Source organism: Aplidium turbinatum, chromosome 8 (assembly GCF_918807975.1).
Source record: "Aplidium turbinatum chromosome 8, kaAplTurb1.1, whole genome shotgun sequence".
NCBI classification, from domain to species: Eukaryota; Metazoa; Chordata; class Ascidiacea; order Aplousobranchia; family Polyclinidae; genus Aplidium; species Aplidium turbinatum.
In genome coordinates, this window is record NC_137479.1 from 31,457,752 (window position 1) to 31,476,050 (window position 18,299).

Consider the following 18,299-nt stretch of genomic DNA (forward strand, 5'->3'; position numbering starts at 1 on the left):
CCCGTGTCACCAAATTCAATAGCCTTTGCCTTAACCACTCAGCCACGTAAGCGCTCGTGAAATCTTCGCTTAATTTGTTTATATGGGTAATGTTTCGAGAACGCTCACAATATTATCAGTTTAGTTTGTTTTTATTTCTGACCATCACAACGAAAAAACAATACACGACAAACTTAGCACAGATTTATAAAAGGTAGAAGCGACAAAACGCGGACGTTATAACGTGCACGATACCAAAGCCTGCAGATTACATATATACGCTGACATGAGGCGTAAGTAATTCCACGTTGCTTATGGGTAATTCGACGCAACTTATGGGGCATTTGGGTAATTCGACGCGACTTATGGGGCTTATGGGTAATTCGACGCGACTTATGGTGCTTATGGGTAATTCGACTCGCGTCGAATTACCCATAAGTCGCGTCGAATTACCCATAAGCAACGTGGAATTACTTACGCCTTCATGTCAGCGTATATGTAATCTGCAAGTCGCTGTTGCGACTTGCGATCGTGTCACTTAAACTGATTGTCCTGCTTTGGTATCATGCATGTTATAACGTCCGCGTTTTGTCTCTTCTACCTTTTATAGACCTCTGCTAAGTTTGTCGTATATTGTTTTTTCGTTGTGATGGTCAGAAATAAAAACAAACTAAACTGATAATATTGTGAACGTTCTCGAAACATTACCCATATAAACCAAATTAAGCGAAGATTTCACGAGCTCTTGCGTGGCTGAGTGGTTAAGGCAAAGGCTATTGAATTTGACGACACGGGTTTGATTCCCACCCTTGCCATTATTCTTTTTTTTTTTAATTATCAAGTTCAAAGCAAGAATTAAGTCTCTAGCTGAGTGCGAGAACGATTGCTATGCTGCAGTCACCTGGTTCATAGGTCTATAAAAGGTAGAAGCGACAAAACGCGGACGTTATAACGTGCATGATACCAAAGCAGGACAATCAGTTTAAGTGACACGATCGCAAGTCGCAACAGCGACTTGCAGATTACATATACGCTGACATGAAAGCGTAAGTAATTCCACGTTGCTTATGGGTAATTCGACGCGAGTCGAATTACCCATAAGCCCCATAAGTCGCGTCGAATTACCCATAAGCTCCATAAGTCACGTCGAATTACCCAAATGCCCCATAAGTTGCGTCGAATCACCCATAAGCAACGTGGAATTACTTACGCCTCATGTCAGCGTATATGTAATCTGCAGGCTTTGGTATTGTGCACGTTATAACGTCCGCGTTTTGTCGCTTCTACCTTTTATAGATCTGTGCTAAGTTTGTCGTGTATTGTTTTTTCGTTGTGATGGTCAGAAATAAAAACAAACTAAACTGATAATATTGTGAGCGTTCTCGAAACATTACCCATATAAACAAATTAAGCGTAAATTTCCCGAGTGCTTGCGTGGCTGAGTGGTTAAGGCAAAGGCTATTGAATTTGGTGACACGGGTTTGATTCCCACCCTTGCCATTATTCTTTTTTTTCTTTAATTATCAAGTTCAAAGCAAGAATTAAGCCTCTAGCTGAGTGCGAGAACGATTGCTATGCTGCAGTCACCTGGTTCATAGGGAAAATTGCCCAATGTTAAGGTGTTTTATCGGACAAAACACTCCATCTGCTGCAGTAAACTGCAGATTACACATAAGCGGACGGGAAGGCAACGAAGCCAATCTTCGTGTCCACCTTTAGGCATGCCTTCAAGTGTCCTGCTCTTGAGCGGTGTCGAACTATATTTTGGAACGCCCAGCCCGTACTCCTCACCACTCGGCTATGCAGCCGACTACTATAGGCTTCTAGACGGCTATAGACTACACTCTACACTATACAGGCTTATGGGTAATTCGACGTTACTTCTATGTAATTCAATGTTACTTATGGTGCCTATGGGTAATTCGACGCGACTTATGGGGCTTATGGGTAATTCGACGCGACTTATGGGGCTTATGGGTAATTCGACGCGACTTATGGGGCTTATGGGTAATTCGACGCGACTTATGGGTAATTCGACGCGACTTATGGGTGCTTATGGGTACTTATGGGTACTTATGGGGCTTATGGGTAATTCGTGGGACCCCTTCTAAATAAGTTTCCAATTATCTTTGGAATGTAGCGACGGTAGAACAAGGTGATAGTCAGTGTACATCTACAGCGTGAGTTTAGGTGAAAAAAAGACTTATTACAGTTCTAAGAAACAAACATCACACACAGTTTAGAGAGAGGTGTTCAACTTTCACTCTTAGCGCCTGTCTCTAAATAAGTTTGTTTTATCAGCTTTTTCAAGATCAGATTTCTGGCATTAGACAGTGCAACTTTCTCCTTCTAGGAAATTGAACTCTGTGGTAGATGAAACTTACCCCGGTCTAGAATAGTTAGCTAGTTCGAGCAGCCTGCGTGTTTGGTAGTTTATAAACCTACGTAACAATTTTCAGTGTTTCAACCGAACAGAATTAAGGTAAGATGAAGAGCTACAGAGTTTGTAAAATTTTAGATGTTAGTAAAATATTAATAATGGAATTGCTTGCAAGGACGACTTTTACAGTACTTGCTACACTACATGCACTTCCAACGTGAGATATATCTTCACAAGATTGCAACTCATCAAGCAACACTGGTTCAATTCTCAGGGTGTGCAACGCTTTTCAAAAAAATCTTTCGATTCAGTCGCACATGGAATAATTAACAAACAACAATCAAAACCTTCATTTTACCAATCTTGGTGATCAGGCCTACGTCCATGGTTCAAAGCATCTACACTCCACAAGAATGCGAAACTGCCAGAGTTAAGCTCTCAAAGAAGCTTTCCCGGTCCGAGGATAACGAATCCTATAATTAATAACTGATGTGTGTCCGGATAAAATATGTTGCTTTTGTCCGCCATGTTGATGTCCTTGATGAAGCAATTGCAAATATCGTGGATAAACCCACACATCATGTTGACATAAGCTTGACAAATGCTTCATCTGCTTTAGATATTGCATTCGATTTATGTTTAAGTTTTATTTGTGACTTTTATGTGTTTTAATAAACTTCCAAACGACATCATCACTTTGAAAAGTAAGATTTTGGTTAAAGTTTTCATTTTAAAAAAGCTGTGAGAACAAATTTGTATGTGACATCACACTGCTGCTCATAGATAAAACTTTCGTGGCTACAATTAGTATTACATTGTTTCAGCGTCAGAAATGGCAAGTCTGATGGCCTGGGACAGGATTCAATACAAAGTGTTGCTCCAGAAATAGGGGTGGTTAACCTGGGTATCGAACTTAAGATCTGCCGGTTCCGATAGCATGTCTCACACTGTAACATATTCTTATTCTGTGCCTCATAGGAATTTTTAAAAGTATTGCTGAACCTAGGCAGTGATGGTAAAAACAGAAAGAAGATTAATAACAATTAGAAGGCGCCAGATATAATTTATAGGTCATACTTATAGACATTGCCTTACTCACTAATACGTTCACTTACGTTGTTTTTACGTTCACTTACGTTTAGATGGGCAGCATTGAAATTGACTGGGAAAAATCCGCACTCGACCAAGCTACGTCAGAAGCCAACGATCCAGGTGATCTATTTGAAGCTACAATACTTTTTGTTGATGCTATAAATTCAGGCCCTAGATAAAAGGACGATGCTTGCGGCTTGTCGCGTTGTAGCTCTCGTCCATACGTGCTTGGCAGTAACATGTCTGCACGGAATATTTAATTTACTGCATAATGTTGTGTTAAAGCCACAACGTAAAATCGGCAAAACCTTTGAAGGTTGAAAGACTTAAATCATACACATCTTTGTAAAGACATCATCTGCTTTACCCTGACAACTCCTGTGAGATTTTTATTGTTGGTGAAGCTTATGGCTGCCCACCAGCAAGTGGAAGTGGGCTGGTTAGACTGCATTGCTCAACCTGTTTCTATGTTAAATTGGCAAATTTTGAGACGTTTTTTTTTCAGTATTTGGTTCATTTAAATATGGAGATTTCATCCTCGGACTGAGAAAGCTTCTTTGAGAGCTTCATTAGTTTTGCATAGTCTACTTGTTGAGCAGAGGCTTTGAACCACTGATACAGGCCCGATCACCGAGTTTGACAAAGTGAAGTTTCTGCTTGTTTAAGATTCAAGTGTTTTGTTTATGTTATGTGTTTGCTATGTGCTAATTGTCCTGATTAATCCAGAAGAGCAATTATTTTTAATCTTAATTCATTTGCTGTAAATTACACTGCATTAGCCAAGACCTGTTATATTTTTCAATGAAAAAATTATTTTTCCCCGTTTCAGTCACAACTTCGAAGCTGGTTAACTTTTCAGTGTTCAATGAATTGACCGAAATCTCGTTGAACTCGTCAAATCCCGCGTCGTGTTACCCGGTTAGTTTTGGATACCCGGATAATATTAATAATTATATTAAGCTACTGTAATTAGGCTATGCAAAAGCTACCATTTGCCATTAAGAATGTCAACTGATAATGAAAAACTTAGCCTATAGCAACCCTTAAACCTTCAAAGTCGGCTGCGTAGCCGAGTGGTGAGAACGTCTGCGCGACGTTCGAAAGGACGTGGGTTCGACACCGCTCCAGAGCACGCGGCTGTATCTCGGCAAAGACACTTAATGGAAAGCCAACTAAGGGGAGCAGCTGACTCGAAGACTATATGTCACTATAGTGACATATAGTTGCCATTGCTTCCTGTCGTCTGTTGTATCACATCTGTGATCGCAGTGTTATGTATGTTATCGCAATGGGCGCAAATAAAAGCATGATTATTATTAAAGCAAACCATTCTTGTGCCGCATTGTATAGATCTTGTTCCAGTCAATTATTATTATAAATGTTATCTCTGATCTTATCGTAATTTGAACATCTCCATTTAAACTGAACCTCAAAAAATGACTCTTCTCCGGTAGTTGTCGCTGTGTTGCCAGGTTTGTCCCGGTGCCTTCAACGCCAGCATCGCGTTCGATGGAGAACACTTTGTCTACGTCACTGGAGGCGCGCGCAGCCGTTGCGTCGTGAAGGATGCCCACAAGTTGAATCTTTTGCTTGAACCCCCGCACTGGGAGAGGTTACCCCCCTTGAATGAGCCACGCGTCTTCCACGGAATAGTTGCAACGAAAGGTTAGTGGAAATAGAGGTCTAACTTTTTCTAGACTTTCACCCAACCAGCAAAACAGTCATTCGTCAACTGATTCAGTAAATGCAAAAGTTAAATCAATTTGCGAGCCGGGAAAACCTTTTCTATGTCATATGCTGCTCTTATAGTTAAAAAGAAGAACGATATTGATGCTGTTGAAAGGTTAAGTTAGTTTAGTCGCACAGTTTTCAGTTAAATATGCCATTAATGTTTTCCAAAGTAAAGCAACGAGCTTATCGTGAGTTCGAACCGATGTCCCTGTGCCTTCGCAGAATTGTCAGTGTTTGGCAGAATATTTGACTTATTGTCTTTGGTAATCAAAACTTTTCAGGTTTGGTTGTGGTTTATGGCGGAAGAGGCAGCAAAGGGTTGCCAATGTGCTCCGGTGAGTTTCTGCGGCCCGGAGAGGACTGGTGGTTAATGGCAAGCAACATGCTGCGGCCGAGAGCATGCTTTTCACTTGTGCTACACCGATGTAAGTTTCAAATTAAGGGGTTGCGACCGTGCCATATTTTAAACTGATTGTCCTGCTTTGGTATCATGCACGTTATACGTGCGGTTTTGTCGCTTCTACCTTTTTCTAGCTCTCTGCTATGTTTGTCATATATTGTTTTTTTCGTTGTGATGGTCAGAAATAAAAACAAACTGAACTGAACTAATCGGTTAATGATAGGGATAATAATAGGGAGAGTGGGGTTGGTTGAATCATTTTAAAGTTTTATTCCGCTTGTGGGCGCCACAGACTACAGATCAGATAGCCACTTTAACAAGGAAAAATTCTGCCACTGCAATTGACTAGAATGCACCGCCAACCAATCATAAGCTACGTTTTCTATTACGCGAAAAAGAGCGAAAAGATGATGATACAAAGCAAATCAAGTGATGGATTTTCTGTCAGCTGGTTGGCTTAGGGGTTAGGGTTAGGGCTAGAAAGTAGTTATTTCGTTGACCCGGGTTCGATTCCCACCACTGCTATTGCCCCTTTTTTCTTCTGGAATTACCAAATAGAGTTCAAAACAAGCATTAACTCTATGACTGAGTGCTAGAAAGGTCACAATTGGACGGTAGCCTCTTATAACATGTTCTGATTGGTTGGCGGTTGCATTCTAGTCAATTGCGGTGGCAGAATTTCTACTTGTTAAAGTGGCTACCTACAGATCATGGTGAAAATTGGTCTGGTGATACTTGGTCATACACTCTACTAGATGAAAATGGTTTCATATAGATACTACAAAGCAGTTAAACTTGATGCAGATTTCAAAAAAGGTACCATTTTTTGAGACAACGGAGTTGGTTGAATCACATGGTGGGGTTAGTTGAATCAGTCATAAAATCATTTTAAAGAATTACTTGTTGGGTTATATAACATAACACATTATTTCGAATAACTACAAACTAACTTAATGGCAAAATATTTATAGCATTCCACAAAAACAAGCAAAACAGTTTAACACATTTTGTGCAAATAAACAGCCCATCTGTACAGAGCTCATGAGTCCATTACGATACATTTCACCCAAGCTTCTCTGTCAACACTGTTATTGTAATTTTCTCCACATTGGTTGCATAGCCATGCTCTTCCATCTGCAGTAGCTGCTGAACCTCTTTTTCTTGTGATTGAATCTTGCTCTTCTTTTGAGGCTTCTAAGCAGTCCTATGCTCAATTGCTTTTTTTATGGCTTGTCCGTCAGTATCTCACACTTGAGGCGTTTTCTTCCTCCATTTCTTTTACCGGTTTTGACAGGAGCCTTGGGGAACGCACGCACCATTTCAGGGCTGTATGGCATTGAATTAACTCCGGGGCTTGTCAATGCGAGTCTTTTCCTACATAAACGAGAGGTTAAAGGTGTATTGACAGGTTCCTAATCGCTTGTGGCGGCCAACAGACCTTGCACCTCAGAAATTGAGCTTTCGTTCGAGGCTGGTGGCTCATCAGCAACGCCAATGCTCTGTGACATCACAGACGTTTGAACATGATCACATTGGTTAGTGGATTCATTTGGCAGATTATTTGCCTTATCTCTGATTAATGATTTCATCAGATGAAAATATAACGGGGTTGGTTGAATCACGTGATTCAACCAACCCCACCAAGATATCACAGAAAATAAGAGTAAACGCTATTTTAGGCTACACTGAGTTTGAACTTGGCCGTCATTACTGATTTCTTAACACTTAGCTAACTGGCTACAAAAATAACTTCCACCTTCTCATCTGCACACTATCTAACTAACACTAAACGAAAAATACAAACAACACTGAAATGTTACAAACAGCTATAAAATATGGGGGTACTCAAAAACGCCAACTAAACACCAACTTCGCAACTCGTGCGTTGCAGCAAACAAGTCATCTGATTCGGTTCAATGATTTTAGTCTCAGCGCAGTCGACCGTGATTCAACCAACTCCCGATTCAACCAACCCCACTCTAATGTGTGTTTTTATATGGCTCTCTATCCATCATATATGGGACGTCCTTCTGTGCAGGCACTCTCAACAATCTGCCAAGTACCAGTCCAACGCGATAAAGCGACAGTCGACCTAATTAGCTCCAAGTACCTCAGGTGGTGCTTTTGTGTGGTGTTACAATTTAGCATTCGTTCCAGCTTGGATATACGCGTTTGGTGGAATGGGACACAAGCTTGTACCTCAAGCTTCCTGCGAGAAGTTCCCGTTGAAAACGCACCATGGGTGGGAGGTTGTGAGAAGGATGCCGAGCCCGAAAATAAGTGCCACGGCTACAGCTATAAAAGGAGTGATATACGTGATTGGTAAGCTTAATTGCAAACAGTGTTGCTACAGCAACTCTGAGGAATTTACTCAAACAAGATCTTTTCAGGTCGATATCTCATCTCTTCACCATTGCAAGTTTAGCTACAACTCGCAATTTAAGTCACTTTAGATATTTCTCAAAATGTAGTCATTCAGCGATTAAACTTAAAGATTGCGCTGTGGGCAAAAGTTTGCGCTGATAGAAACGTTTGCGGAGAAAACGTAGTGACAGAAAGTTAAAGGAGTCCTTTATTTAAAGTATATAAAAGCTTGAGAACAAGAGAGGATCAGCTTTGTTTCAACTAGAAATGCACGGGAAGATAACGTTTTAAAGATAATCCCTAAAAGTTCCGCTCCTGCTGCTAGACCTACGATAACAACATCAATTATGATCGTATTGTCGCAAAATCATTTTTGCTGTATTTTGTTTGCTTACGTGCCAGCTGGTTCCCTATGCAGGTGGTTTCCCTCTTGACCACACCACGGTGGAGAAGTACATCATCGCTTCCAACAAGTGGCTGAAGATTCGACCGCTTAAGCTAAAGAGACAATGCTTTGCCGCCTGTAGTGATGGTGACGTCATTTACGTTGGGGGAGGGTATGTTGATTAATTGATTGCTAGAAAACTCATTCCCGGATTGAGAAAGTTTCTTTTCAAGCTCATGCTTGGCAGTTTTGCATAATTCTTGAGGTTGACGCAGACCCAGTCGAGAATGTTCTTCCAACCAATTAACTCCAAAATTCATGTTTGGTTTGGTTGGCTGGTTTGGAATCTTTATCCTCGGACTGACAAAGCCTTGGTTATTCCTGGCACTTGTTCGCATACTTGTAGAGGCTCTTGACGCAGGGCTGGTTACCGAGATTGGCAGAGTGAAGTTTTCCGATTGTTGAAGTCTTGTTGCCGAGAAATTATTCCATTCATTAGGTGCCGCTGAATGATGTGTTCTTATAGATCTGTGTAGATTCACCGATAGCGTAGTCCGCCCAGATAACTCGGTTGGTTAGCGCGTGACGCGTGAATGAAGAAGCTTCAAAATGAAGCGGCGCTGGTTCGACTCTCGGGGTGTGCGCCTGAGCAACGCATTTCAGGACTGCTCTCCATTCAGCGGCACCTAGTGAATGGAATAATTCCCCATCAACAATACTTCAACAATCGGAAACTTCGCTCTGTCAATCTCGGCAACCGGCCCTGCGTCAAGAGCTTCCACAAGTATGCGAAACTACCAGGAATAACCAATCCCTTTAAAAAGGGCTTTGTCAGTCCGAGGATTTAAGAAAAGATTCAAAACCAACCAACCAAACCAACCATTCGTATGAACTCGCAGTGACTTTCAGTTGCATCCATGAAGATGACAATCTTGTCTCAATTGTTTACAGCGATGAACTCCCTCTTGAAACGTACGACACTTCCCAGGGCCGGTCAGCAGCTTGGGAGGTGCAAATAGGGCAACTCAAGGGGATCAGACACAACAGCTTGGTATGGCTCAAGCAGTGATTATGGAGGATTTGTTCAATTGTCTCACACGCGGAAGCGCGCGCTGCAAAGCCTACCTGGGATCTTCATTGACTACGTTCTTTTTCATTTAGAGCTGTTGTTGTTATTGATAAAATCTTATACTTTTTATGGTTTGAAGATGCTTTGCAATCATCAGCCTAGCTATGCTCGAGAACTGTTCAAAAGATTTTAAATCATTTGTGGCTGCATAAATCTGTTTTGCTGAAAGTTTAATTCTTCTACGTTTTTAAAAATGATTTTAAAAGTTAATTTTTAAAAAGTTATCAAAACGACTGAAAACAAACAGATACTCCTTTCAAGCAGTCATTCTTTGCAAACACTTCATGTGAATGCTATCTCATGGTATTAGGGGACGTATCATGGATTTAGCACCTTGGTACGGAAACAAGAAGCAGGTCTGCAAAACTTTTTATTTTTGATCCGCTTTTGTGCTTGTTTTATTTCATTTGCTTGCCTTGTTTTGAAACAATAAATTTAACTATCGCTGCATTGTTTGGTATGAAACCTAAACTAGCAGCTTTGTGGCAAGGGAACCTAATGCGATCTCACTTTGCCATCCATAGAGAATTAAGATGGAACATAACTTCTAGTAGTCTCAATTCTGTCACGTCAGGCCAACCCAGATTTCAACCAGAGATCTTCGGTTCCAGTCAAACAGATCATCATTGAAACATTTTCTTTTGTATTTATTCAACGCAAATTGAAATCAAACTGTCAAGAATCATTCATGCGTCTTCCCCACTTGTTTTCGAAGTCTCTGTTGCACTGAACTAGTAAAAAAATCTAACTCTTTGCTCTGCACCACAACATTTTTCAATTTTAAATTTTAATTGGTAGCAAAGAAAATCGACAAAAATATCTTAAAATGGAATAAAACAGGTCACACAAGTTTCAAGACGCAGTTAAAAATGTGACAACAAAATAAAAAGTTGTGGACATTAAAAATACAGCAAGTTTCGGTCATTCAATTTGACAAACATCTTTAAAAAAGACGAGATCAAGCGAAGTGGTGGTTGAGCTCTCTGTGCAGAAGAATGAGCTTTGTGCATTCATCAGAACATGCCGAAAAGAATATACTACTGTATACCGGTCCGTATATATTGTATTTATAATACACTGTTCAACAATGTTATTTCTACCACAAACTGAAACTGCACACAGTCAACATTTAAGGATTTAAGTGCGGTAGTATTAAGGTTTGGTAGTTATTGTATTTGTAACCAGCAAAGCAAAGAGATGGAGTCCGGCCAAACGACTTCGCATGGTTTGGTGCCGGGAAAGACAATACTGTAATTCGACCACCCCAATACACGAGGCAACAATCACTCGCAAGCAAATGCAAATATCATATCGTAACTTCCACTTGCCGACAGTATATTATTACTAGTAATTATATAAATCATATTATTATTTGCCATACAGTTATTGCACTTCATAGGCGGCCTAAATGGTGCGTACATTTAATGTACTTCATCATGGTACCAGATGTTTTCCGTTGTGGGCCTCATCTGGCTCAGGAGGCGTAAGATGCCCACCTCTATTTTAAAGCAAAGGAAATAACATTTAGGTCCACAACAATACTCCCAACAAGATTACACAATGTCATGAAATACTCTGTTACAATAATCAAACGCGTAGTAAGTGCTGCAGAGTGTCGAGAACACAAGGCAATAATTATGGCAAAAGTTTTTTTTGTCAGTTCACTTTCACGAGACTAGAGGTTTCCCAAATCTTAGCTATTCTGAGACGTTGAGAAATGATTGGTGTAAAAATTCTTTCGCGACGCAAAATAATTTGAAGAACACGATTCGGTTCATTCCATCACAATGTAGAAACAAAACTTAGTCATAAACAGAATCACAGTTTCATTGGTAGGTACAGTAGCTCTTCACAAATAAAAGATTCAGGTTTTTTAGAGTGATGCTTGCTCGGTTATCAGGTCCCTTTTTTGTAAACATCTTTAGCGTCACCTTGTGACTGTTTTTCTTGAGGAATGCTTCTCTCGATTTCTAAAATGCAAAAATTTTGATGAAAAACCTAATTCTTGAAACATAAAAAGTATCGAAATGGCAGAAAATCGCACTGGAATTAATTCTTTGTATCATAGCAAAAAATGAAAGATCTGGAACAGACCAAGCACTGATCGCGAGGCTGAGTGTTCAATTCTCTACGAAGGTTAGTTCCGATGCGTTGACAATCAACTATCAAGGTTATTATGACGTCACACATGGCTGTCAATCATCAACGCATCGGGATATAGACGCGATGTTGGATGGCTATGACAAACTTACCTGAATCGAAGGGCTTCAAAAATTTTATTTTCTTCCCATTTTTGTTCAACTCCAGCGCTCCACATTTTGAAGTAAGTTGCGGTGTGAATGTGGCCTCTGCAACGTTGTTTAAATGTTTAGACAACCTTAGTAGAAAGATTTATCTTTGGACATCATAACTATTTCCTGGCGTGTTCAGTCCGCACGAGCGATCACACTCCAGTGACGACAACACTCGTCTGCTATTCAAGTATATTCACTATTCAGGCTATGTTTAGGTACCTACGTCGCTGCAGGCTTCAATGTAGCAACATGATGTGGGTTCTCTTCATCTCCCTGTCATGTACTTGATGGTCAGAAATAAAATGAAAGTGAAAATTGATGACGACTCAATTCAATGGTTCCTCCACACCTGCCCAAACATCTAGATCACGTCGCTACCACTGCCCAAGGGTGGTAAAAGGAAGAGCCCTTCGACCCCTGGAGTGGCGAAGAAGAAGAGCAAGAGCAAGAGGAAGCATATACATTCATAAACTCTGGCCACTGGTGGCCGTAGACAACAGTTGCTCGTGGCAACCATTGTTACGTACCTGATTGTGATTGGTCGTTGTTCGTATCAGACGGCCTCCCGATCTGAGAAATGCTTACTCTGCTGGAAAGTAAAAACAGTTATCCCTAAGCTGCTTATGAACAACCAAGTCATAAATCTAGTGCTATATAAGCCAATGGAAGAACAAGTATATTTTCATTAATTATTTTGATAGCCCACGTCTTTGATTTACAGCGTTTGTGTTTGTGTAAACAATTGCGGAATTTAACACAAAGCGCCATTATGACACAAAACAAAGCCTACTATTTTTTCCAAGTTAATGGGTCAAACAAGGAAAGAAAAACTTAGTCTACTCAAAAATAGTTTAAAACAGCAAAGTTTTGATTTCCAAAGGAACGGAAAACCAATGAATCAGAAAATAATACTTTTACATGGCAGCACAATAACTACGGTAGCAAAAAGACCAAGACTGTGTAGCTTATTGTTGGCGAATTTGCGAAAAAATGTGTAATGAATGTTATTGAAACTATATGTCCAAATAAAATCAAATATCAGTCTTTCAGCAAGAACCGTTACCCGACGAATAGCAAAGATGTCTGACAGCATAAAATCTAGCAAAAAAAAATCTTGAAGATCTACGTAATGTATGGATAAGAGCATAGACATGACTGATACACTCAGCTGGCAGTATAGGCTATCTATGCGTATGGTAAACAATGATTTTGATGTTGTTAAAGAATTCGGAGCCGATATTCCGAAGGTATTACTTCAATGCCTTAAAGTCATGAGTTTGATATCAAAACTGGTATTAGTAAGAAACGGTCCGCCAAGACCATGTAAAGTTTGGTTTTGGAAAAAGTTTGGAAAAAGGTTGCCGACCCCTGCTCTAAACTCACCTGGTTACAGCCGGTGACATCACTGAACGTGGAGTGTTTTCTTCTGGCTTAAATATTATGACGTAGCATCGGTAGCCGAACAAGCAAGCCAGGACCGTTATGGCGCTGAGGCTCACACATACAGCCAAGGTTGCCACCTGAATATTAAATCAAACGTTACTCTGTTGTGTGTGTTTAAATTTTTATCCTAGAGGTTTTAAACATAAAACAAACCCTTTCATTTAGCCTCTATCCTCCTAGCGCCAGTTTAAATTGACGGACTAAAAGAAGAGTTCCAAGCATGCTGATGCAACATTCATTACTTTCAAGTTGCACCTATCCAAAGCAACCTTCAAGAAATGAACCACAACCTGGGATACAGGAGATATGGGTTATTGTTAATTCAAAGATCAAATTTTCAACAAATTTGCTTCATCTGAAAAAGTACAATAAACATTGTTCAGAATGTGAAACAAAGCATCGTCTCATTTATCAAAGCAGATTTGTGTGCAACAAATCACATAAACAAAACAAACAACAGTCCTATGTGTTATTAAATACTACAAAAACTGCTCAATGCCAAGCAAAAGGCCAAGCAGAGCGAATTAAAATTCAGTTGCTATTTTCTAAAAATCTCTACAGCCTGTTTAATCGTTTTACTGGGGATCATGACCAGGCACTTATTCAAATAAACTCCATTTTAATAAGAAAACAGAAACTTGATGTAGACAAAAAAGTATAGTTTTCAGACTTTTAGTTGTTGTTTGCAAGCAATTACCTTGAGGCGAAGGTCTTGGGAGCTGGTGATAAATATTGGAAGGAAGGCGAACCATATGACGCAGGTGGCGTACATGGTGAATCCTGAACGTACAAGCAAGCAATCGTGAAAGTGATTACATCCAAAGCATTGATTTTGTCAGATTATAAAACGTTTAACCTAAATATTATTTTCCAAATCTTTCATTATTTTATTTAGAAATGTCAAAAATTGTTTCATCATCATGTTCCTTCCTCGTATTGAGGATTGGATACAATGCGTCATTGCTCTTTACTATGACCAAAATTGTTTAGGCTACATTATTATCCTGACTTCAACCTGGAGTTCTAAATAAACAATTTCATGATGTTGTCGTTGAGTTTCCGAGAATGAATTTACCCTACCCACACTCATTGCCTGGTGCATTTACTTTACAGTTTGTTTCAAATGATTTTAAATTACAAGAATTCAATTTACATAAATTTTCGCTACGTTGCTCGGTTTAATGTCCAGTTTTCACCACTTGGTGAACCAGCTTCTAAGTTGGGCTCTCTGGGTTTTCTGGGTAAGGTGGGTTAAGCAGGCAGCAGGTGGGTTGAGCAGGCAGGCGGGTTAAGCAGGCAGGTGGGTTAAGAAGGCAGGTGGGTTGAGCAGGCAGTAGGTTAAGCAGGCAGGTGGGTTAAGAAGGCAGGTGGGTTGAGCAGGCAGGTGGGTTGAGCAGGCAGGTGGGTCGAGCAGGCAGGTGGGTAAAGCAGGCAGGTGGGTTAAGCAAGCAGGTGGGTTAACCAGGCAAGGTGGGTTAAGCAAGCAGGTAGGTTAACCAGGCAAGGTGGGTTAAGCAAGCAGGTGGGTTAACCAGGCAAGTTGGGTTAAGCCGGGTAGGTTAAGAAGGCCATATTTCAACTCAACAAACTTGTGCTTACCAATGTATTGAGTCTCATTGAAACCGGTTGGTACGGATCTGTTCATGGTTGCCAACACAGTGCACGCTATAATGAGTAGAAAAGGGTAGGCAAGAGCTACGAGGACCACCAGCCCATCCGTGTCAGCGCATGTACTGAAAGCGCTGGATGAATCGGGGTAGATGGTGGTTGTCCTAGGGAAATTGAAGGCCAACCATGCCGCCAAAACGCAAAGTTGTAGAAACACAAAGACAAAAGTCACCAGGATTTGATATTTTGGCAAAGTAAACTTTTTTATCTGAAATTTAGGAAAGATTTCGTTTTATTTCCGACTCGGATACCTGGAAAACACATCCGACTCTAAACTAAGAAAAGCAACTTGTGCTACAATGGTTCGGGTCTCGGAGTGTGCACATGAGCAATTCACTTCAAGAGCAGCTCACTGACCGCGACATTTAAAAGATGGAGTAGTTTAGAAACAATAACATCCAATCAACGATAAAAAACAAAAGCACTTCGACAATTTTGTCAGCAATAAAATATAATTGTAATTGAATAAACTGAAAAACAAGAACAAACCTGTGCGGAAAGGAACGTCTTCGTTCTGAATATGACGACGACTCTTATTGTCTTAGTGATCAGGGCAGCGTACATCAAAGTGGGCCCAAGGCAGATGAGGAGCCTAGACATGAAACAAGTCCCAATGCTTGCAGGGGCGGACAGAACAAAACTATTTGCGAAGCACAGCAAGGCCCCGATGAAAACAAATGTGCACAAATCCTGTCAAAATGTCAAGTTATGATGTGAATTATAAGTTATATAAACTAACATTAAAACAATGAAAACAACAAATACAGTAGAACTCGGTTAATCCGGATTCGATTTGACCGGCGATTCCATCCGGATTAGGCGAAGATCCGGATTAACCGATGACGGTTTTATCAAGCCTGACGTTACCTAGATAGAAGAGTATCGGTAAAAATCACCGAAATTAAACGCATTAGTGTGGTCATCTGCCAATTCCGAGACGCGCGATCACCACATTAGCGATAAAATTCTTTTGAAATACAGTATGCATGTAAAACGAATGTATTTGTAGACTCTGCGTCTAACGCAAGAACACACCGGCAAAAGTTATATCTTCAGACAAGCGTGTCGGAATAATCTGTAGTCACTCAAAACTTTTGAAAACAGTTACGGAAGACGAGTTTCTATGGAAAACTTACGAAAAATCACATTCAAACAAAGTCTTCTATTGGAAAAACGTCACCGACATACCGCCGAAAATTCCACCGACATCTTTTCAAGTTACAGTACGAGTTTGGGCATTTGCGCACGAATTTTGCGTTAAGAGGGATTACTGTTCAATGTTCATGAAAGGAAGAAATCCGTAATAATTTATTGCGTCACATTAACGGAATAATAGATAAGAAATTTCTCGCAATAAGCCACGTTACGTTTTAGCATAAAATAGCAAAACTGTCGGGCAAATCCGGATAAAGCGATAGAGAAAGCGCAACTTTTGTCCGGAATAGGCGAAGATCCGGATTAAATAATCCGGATAATCCGAAGCTGTTTCTCAAGAAAAAGATTACAAATCATTTGTACTTCCAGTTTTATCCGGATTAGGCGAAGATCCGGATTAACCGAATCCGGATTAACCGAGTTCTACTGTACTACAAAAAAAATGCTCAATGCTAAGCAAAAAAGCAAAGCAGAGCGAATTAAATCAAATATAGTTATTACTATCTGAATCCTTAACAGCCTGTTTCATCTATACAGATCATCGGTAGGTTCTTATTCAAATAGAATCTAACATTAAATTAACTAAACTAACATTATATTTAAGTTTGATATGTTATTTAGTTGTTACATCAAAAAATGGAAAAAAAATTATTCATATCTCTCCTAACATTTAAAGCACGGCACAATAAGCCTTCTACAGGATTCCGATTACAAGTGATGTAGGTTTAACGTAGTTAAAGCTTCAACAGAGCATCGCTAAATCACACAATGGATTGTACAAAGATGTGTTCTAAGTAATTTACATATCGTGGATTTAGGAGCAGAATGGTTGGAAGGTCTGGGCAATCTAACCAAAAAATAAAAAACCCAAAATGCAGATACTATCGAGCTATTTAATAGCACTGAGGATGAAGACAGTTTAGTATTAGAAACGTTTGCTGAACATGAGCTTAGTATGCACACTTTGGGTTGTCTATATTTTGATTATTCCAGGAATTGTTTTCAAAAAATATCTTGTGCAATCCCTTTTAACAAACCAATTCCTAATTCCCCACACCTTTCCTGATGCTTTCACAATGGCGGTATCCCTCCGCGTGTAGAACACGAAAGTGATGACGAGGGTCAGAACAATACCGAACAAAGCGATCACCATGGAAACGACGCTATGAAGATCGTCGAACTGGGTGAAGCTGTGAGAGAGAGAAGCAATCAACATCTGAGGAAGTTAGTTGAAGTAGCTGGGCTGGAGAACTATTAATACGAACGTTTTCGCCAAGGCTTTTTGCCCTCATGAAGAAAAAAAATTAATTCATCTAAAAAAAGATAGTTTTTTGTTACCCTATATTTACAGAAGATCAGTTACGTTATTTCTTGACGAGAGCGATAAGTCTTGTCGGAACGCTTGTATTTAATATGTTGTTATTTTGTTATTTATATGCTTTGCTTTTTGAATTACGTAAATTAATCCGATCAAGTGTTTATAAATGGGCCAAATTGCTAGAGATTTCTCGAAAGATACATATTCCCATAAATCAATCTAGCTTTGGTTTAAAATCAGTGATGAGCAAAATTTTAACTATTTGCTTTATGAAACTTTCGTATTGAAATACAAATAGGCCCGTACTGTGACTATTGAATCAATTTCCACCTTGTCCTACCCGATTTCATTATCAACGCATCCATCCCTCGCTTCTGATGGCCTGCTGCCTGGAGGGCAAAGTTCACAACTTGTTCCGTTATTCACGAATTGACGATCAAGGCAGGTTTGACAAGTCCAGCAGCAAGTCTGAGATGAAAATGTGAAATACTCCAGAAAATTTGTTGTTTTTTTGATAGTAAATTAAAATTATAAATTTTGCAGAATTCTTAATGTTAACCTTGTGAACTTCCTCGCTTGCAAGTAAAAATTTTAAACAAAATGAACATTGAAATCTTTGCATGGCAAATTTTGTTAATTAAAAAAAAAAATTGATGGAAATTTTTAAACTGTACCAGTGGGCGCTGAACTTGTGGCCAATTATTGTATGAAGGCAAATGTTTTTGACATACAAGCAAAATTATTGTCATATATTATTAGATTTGTTTACTTTTCATGTATGTTTTTTTGATGGGAGTGGCGATTACTTACCAAGGCCTTTTCAATGCGCGCTTGACCGACTTTGCACGGTTCACTGCACAAAGACTTGACATCATCAATGATGAGCAGAGAGGAGTTTTCCCGTTGAATTTCTAAACAAGTTACAACACTCGAAAATCGAAATTGTAAAAACATGTTTATT

The 18,299-nt window shown here is 39.8% G+C and overlaps 2 protein-coding genes across 2 annotated transcripts in view; one reads left to right on the forward strand and one right to left on the reverse strand.

The window, feature by feature from the left end:
- Positions 1 to 2,976: 2,976 nt before the first annotated feature.
- Positions 2,977 to 9,900, forward strand: LOC145776283 (kelch-like protein 23). Its single transcript, XM_082587686.1, has 8 exons — positions 2,977 to 3,063; positions 3,502 to 3,571; positions 4,281 to 4,369; positions 4,924 to 5,116; positions 5,464 to 5,607; positions 7,740 to 7,904; positions 8,365 to 8,503; positions 9,283 to 9,900. The coding sequence occupies exons 2-8, from the start codon at positions 3,502 to 3,504 to the stop codon at positions 9,398 to 9,400; spliced, it is 918 nt and encodes a 305-aa protein (XP_082443812.1). The 5' UTR covers positions 2,977 to 3,063; the 3' UTR covers positions 9,401 to 9,900.
- Positions 9,901 to 10,303: 403 nt separating this feature from the next.
- LOC145776284 (metabotropic glutamate receptor-like) overlaps positions 10,304 to 18,299 on the reverse strand; it is a 36,726-nt gene continuing 28,730 nt past the window's right edge. Inside the window, exons 18-27 of the mRNA XM_082587687.1 lie at positions 18,149 to 18,249; positions 17,679 to 17,806; positions 17,078 to 17,210; positions 15,355 to 15,555; positions 14,797 to 15,073; positions 13,895 to 13,977; positions 13,138 to 13,274; positions 12,282 to 12,343; positions 11,713 to 11,808; positions 10,304 to 11,430 (exon numbers count right to left, since the gene is read on the reverse strand). Coding sequence (XP_082443813.1) covers positions 11,357 to 11,430; positions 11,713 to 11,808; positions 12,282 to 12,343; positions 13,138 to 13,274; positions 13,895 to 13,977; positions 14,797 to 15,073; positions 15,355 to 15,555; positions 17,078 to 17,210; positions 17,679 to 17,806; positions 18,149 to 18,249 — 1,292 coding nt within the window. The 3' untranslated portion in view covers positions 10,304 to 11,356. The remainder of the gene's footprint in view (positions 11,431 to 11,712; positions 11,809 to 12,281; positions 12,344 to 13,137; positions 13,275 to 13,894; positions 13,978 to 14,796; positions 15,074 to 15,354; positions 15,556 to 17,077; positions 17,211 to 17,678; positions 17,807 to 18,148; positions 18,250 to 18,299) is intronic.

What these genes read in the sequence shown, in the direction of transcription:
- LOC145776283 (XM_082587686.1), top strand. Translation starts at nt 3,502, where the DNA reads ATGGGCAGCATTGAAATTGACTGGGAAAAATCCGCACTCGACCAAGCT. An exon ending in TTCACTTGTGCTACACCGAT is followed by an intron (nt 5,608 to 7,739) that starts GTAAGTTTCAAA and finishes CATTCGTTCCAG; the next exon opens with CTTGGATATACGCGTTTGGT. An exon ending in GTCATTTACGTTGGGGGAGG is followed by an intron (nt 8,504 to 9,282) that starts GTATGTTGATTA and finishes AATTGTTTACAG; the next exon opens with CGATGAACTCCCTCTTGAAA.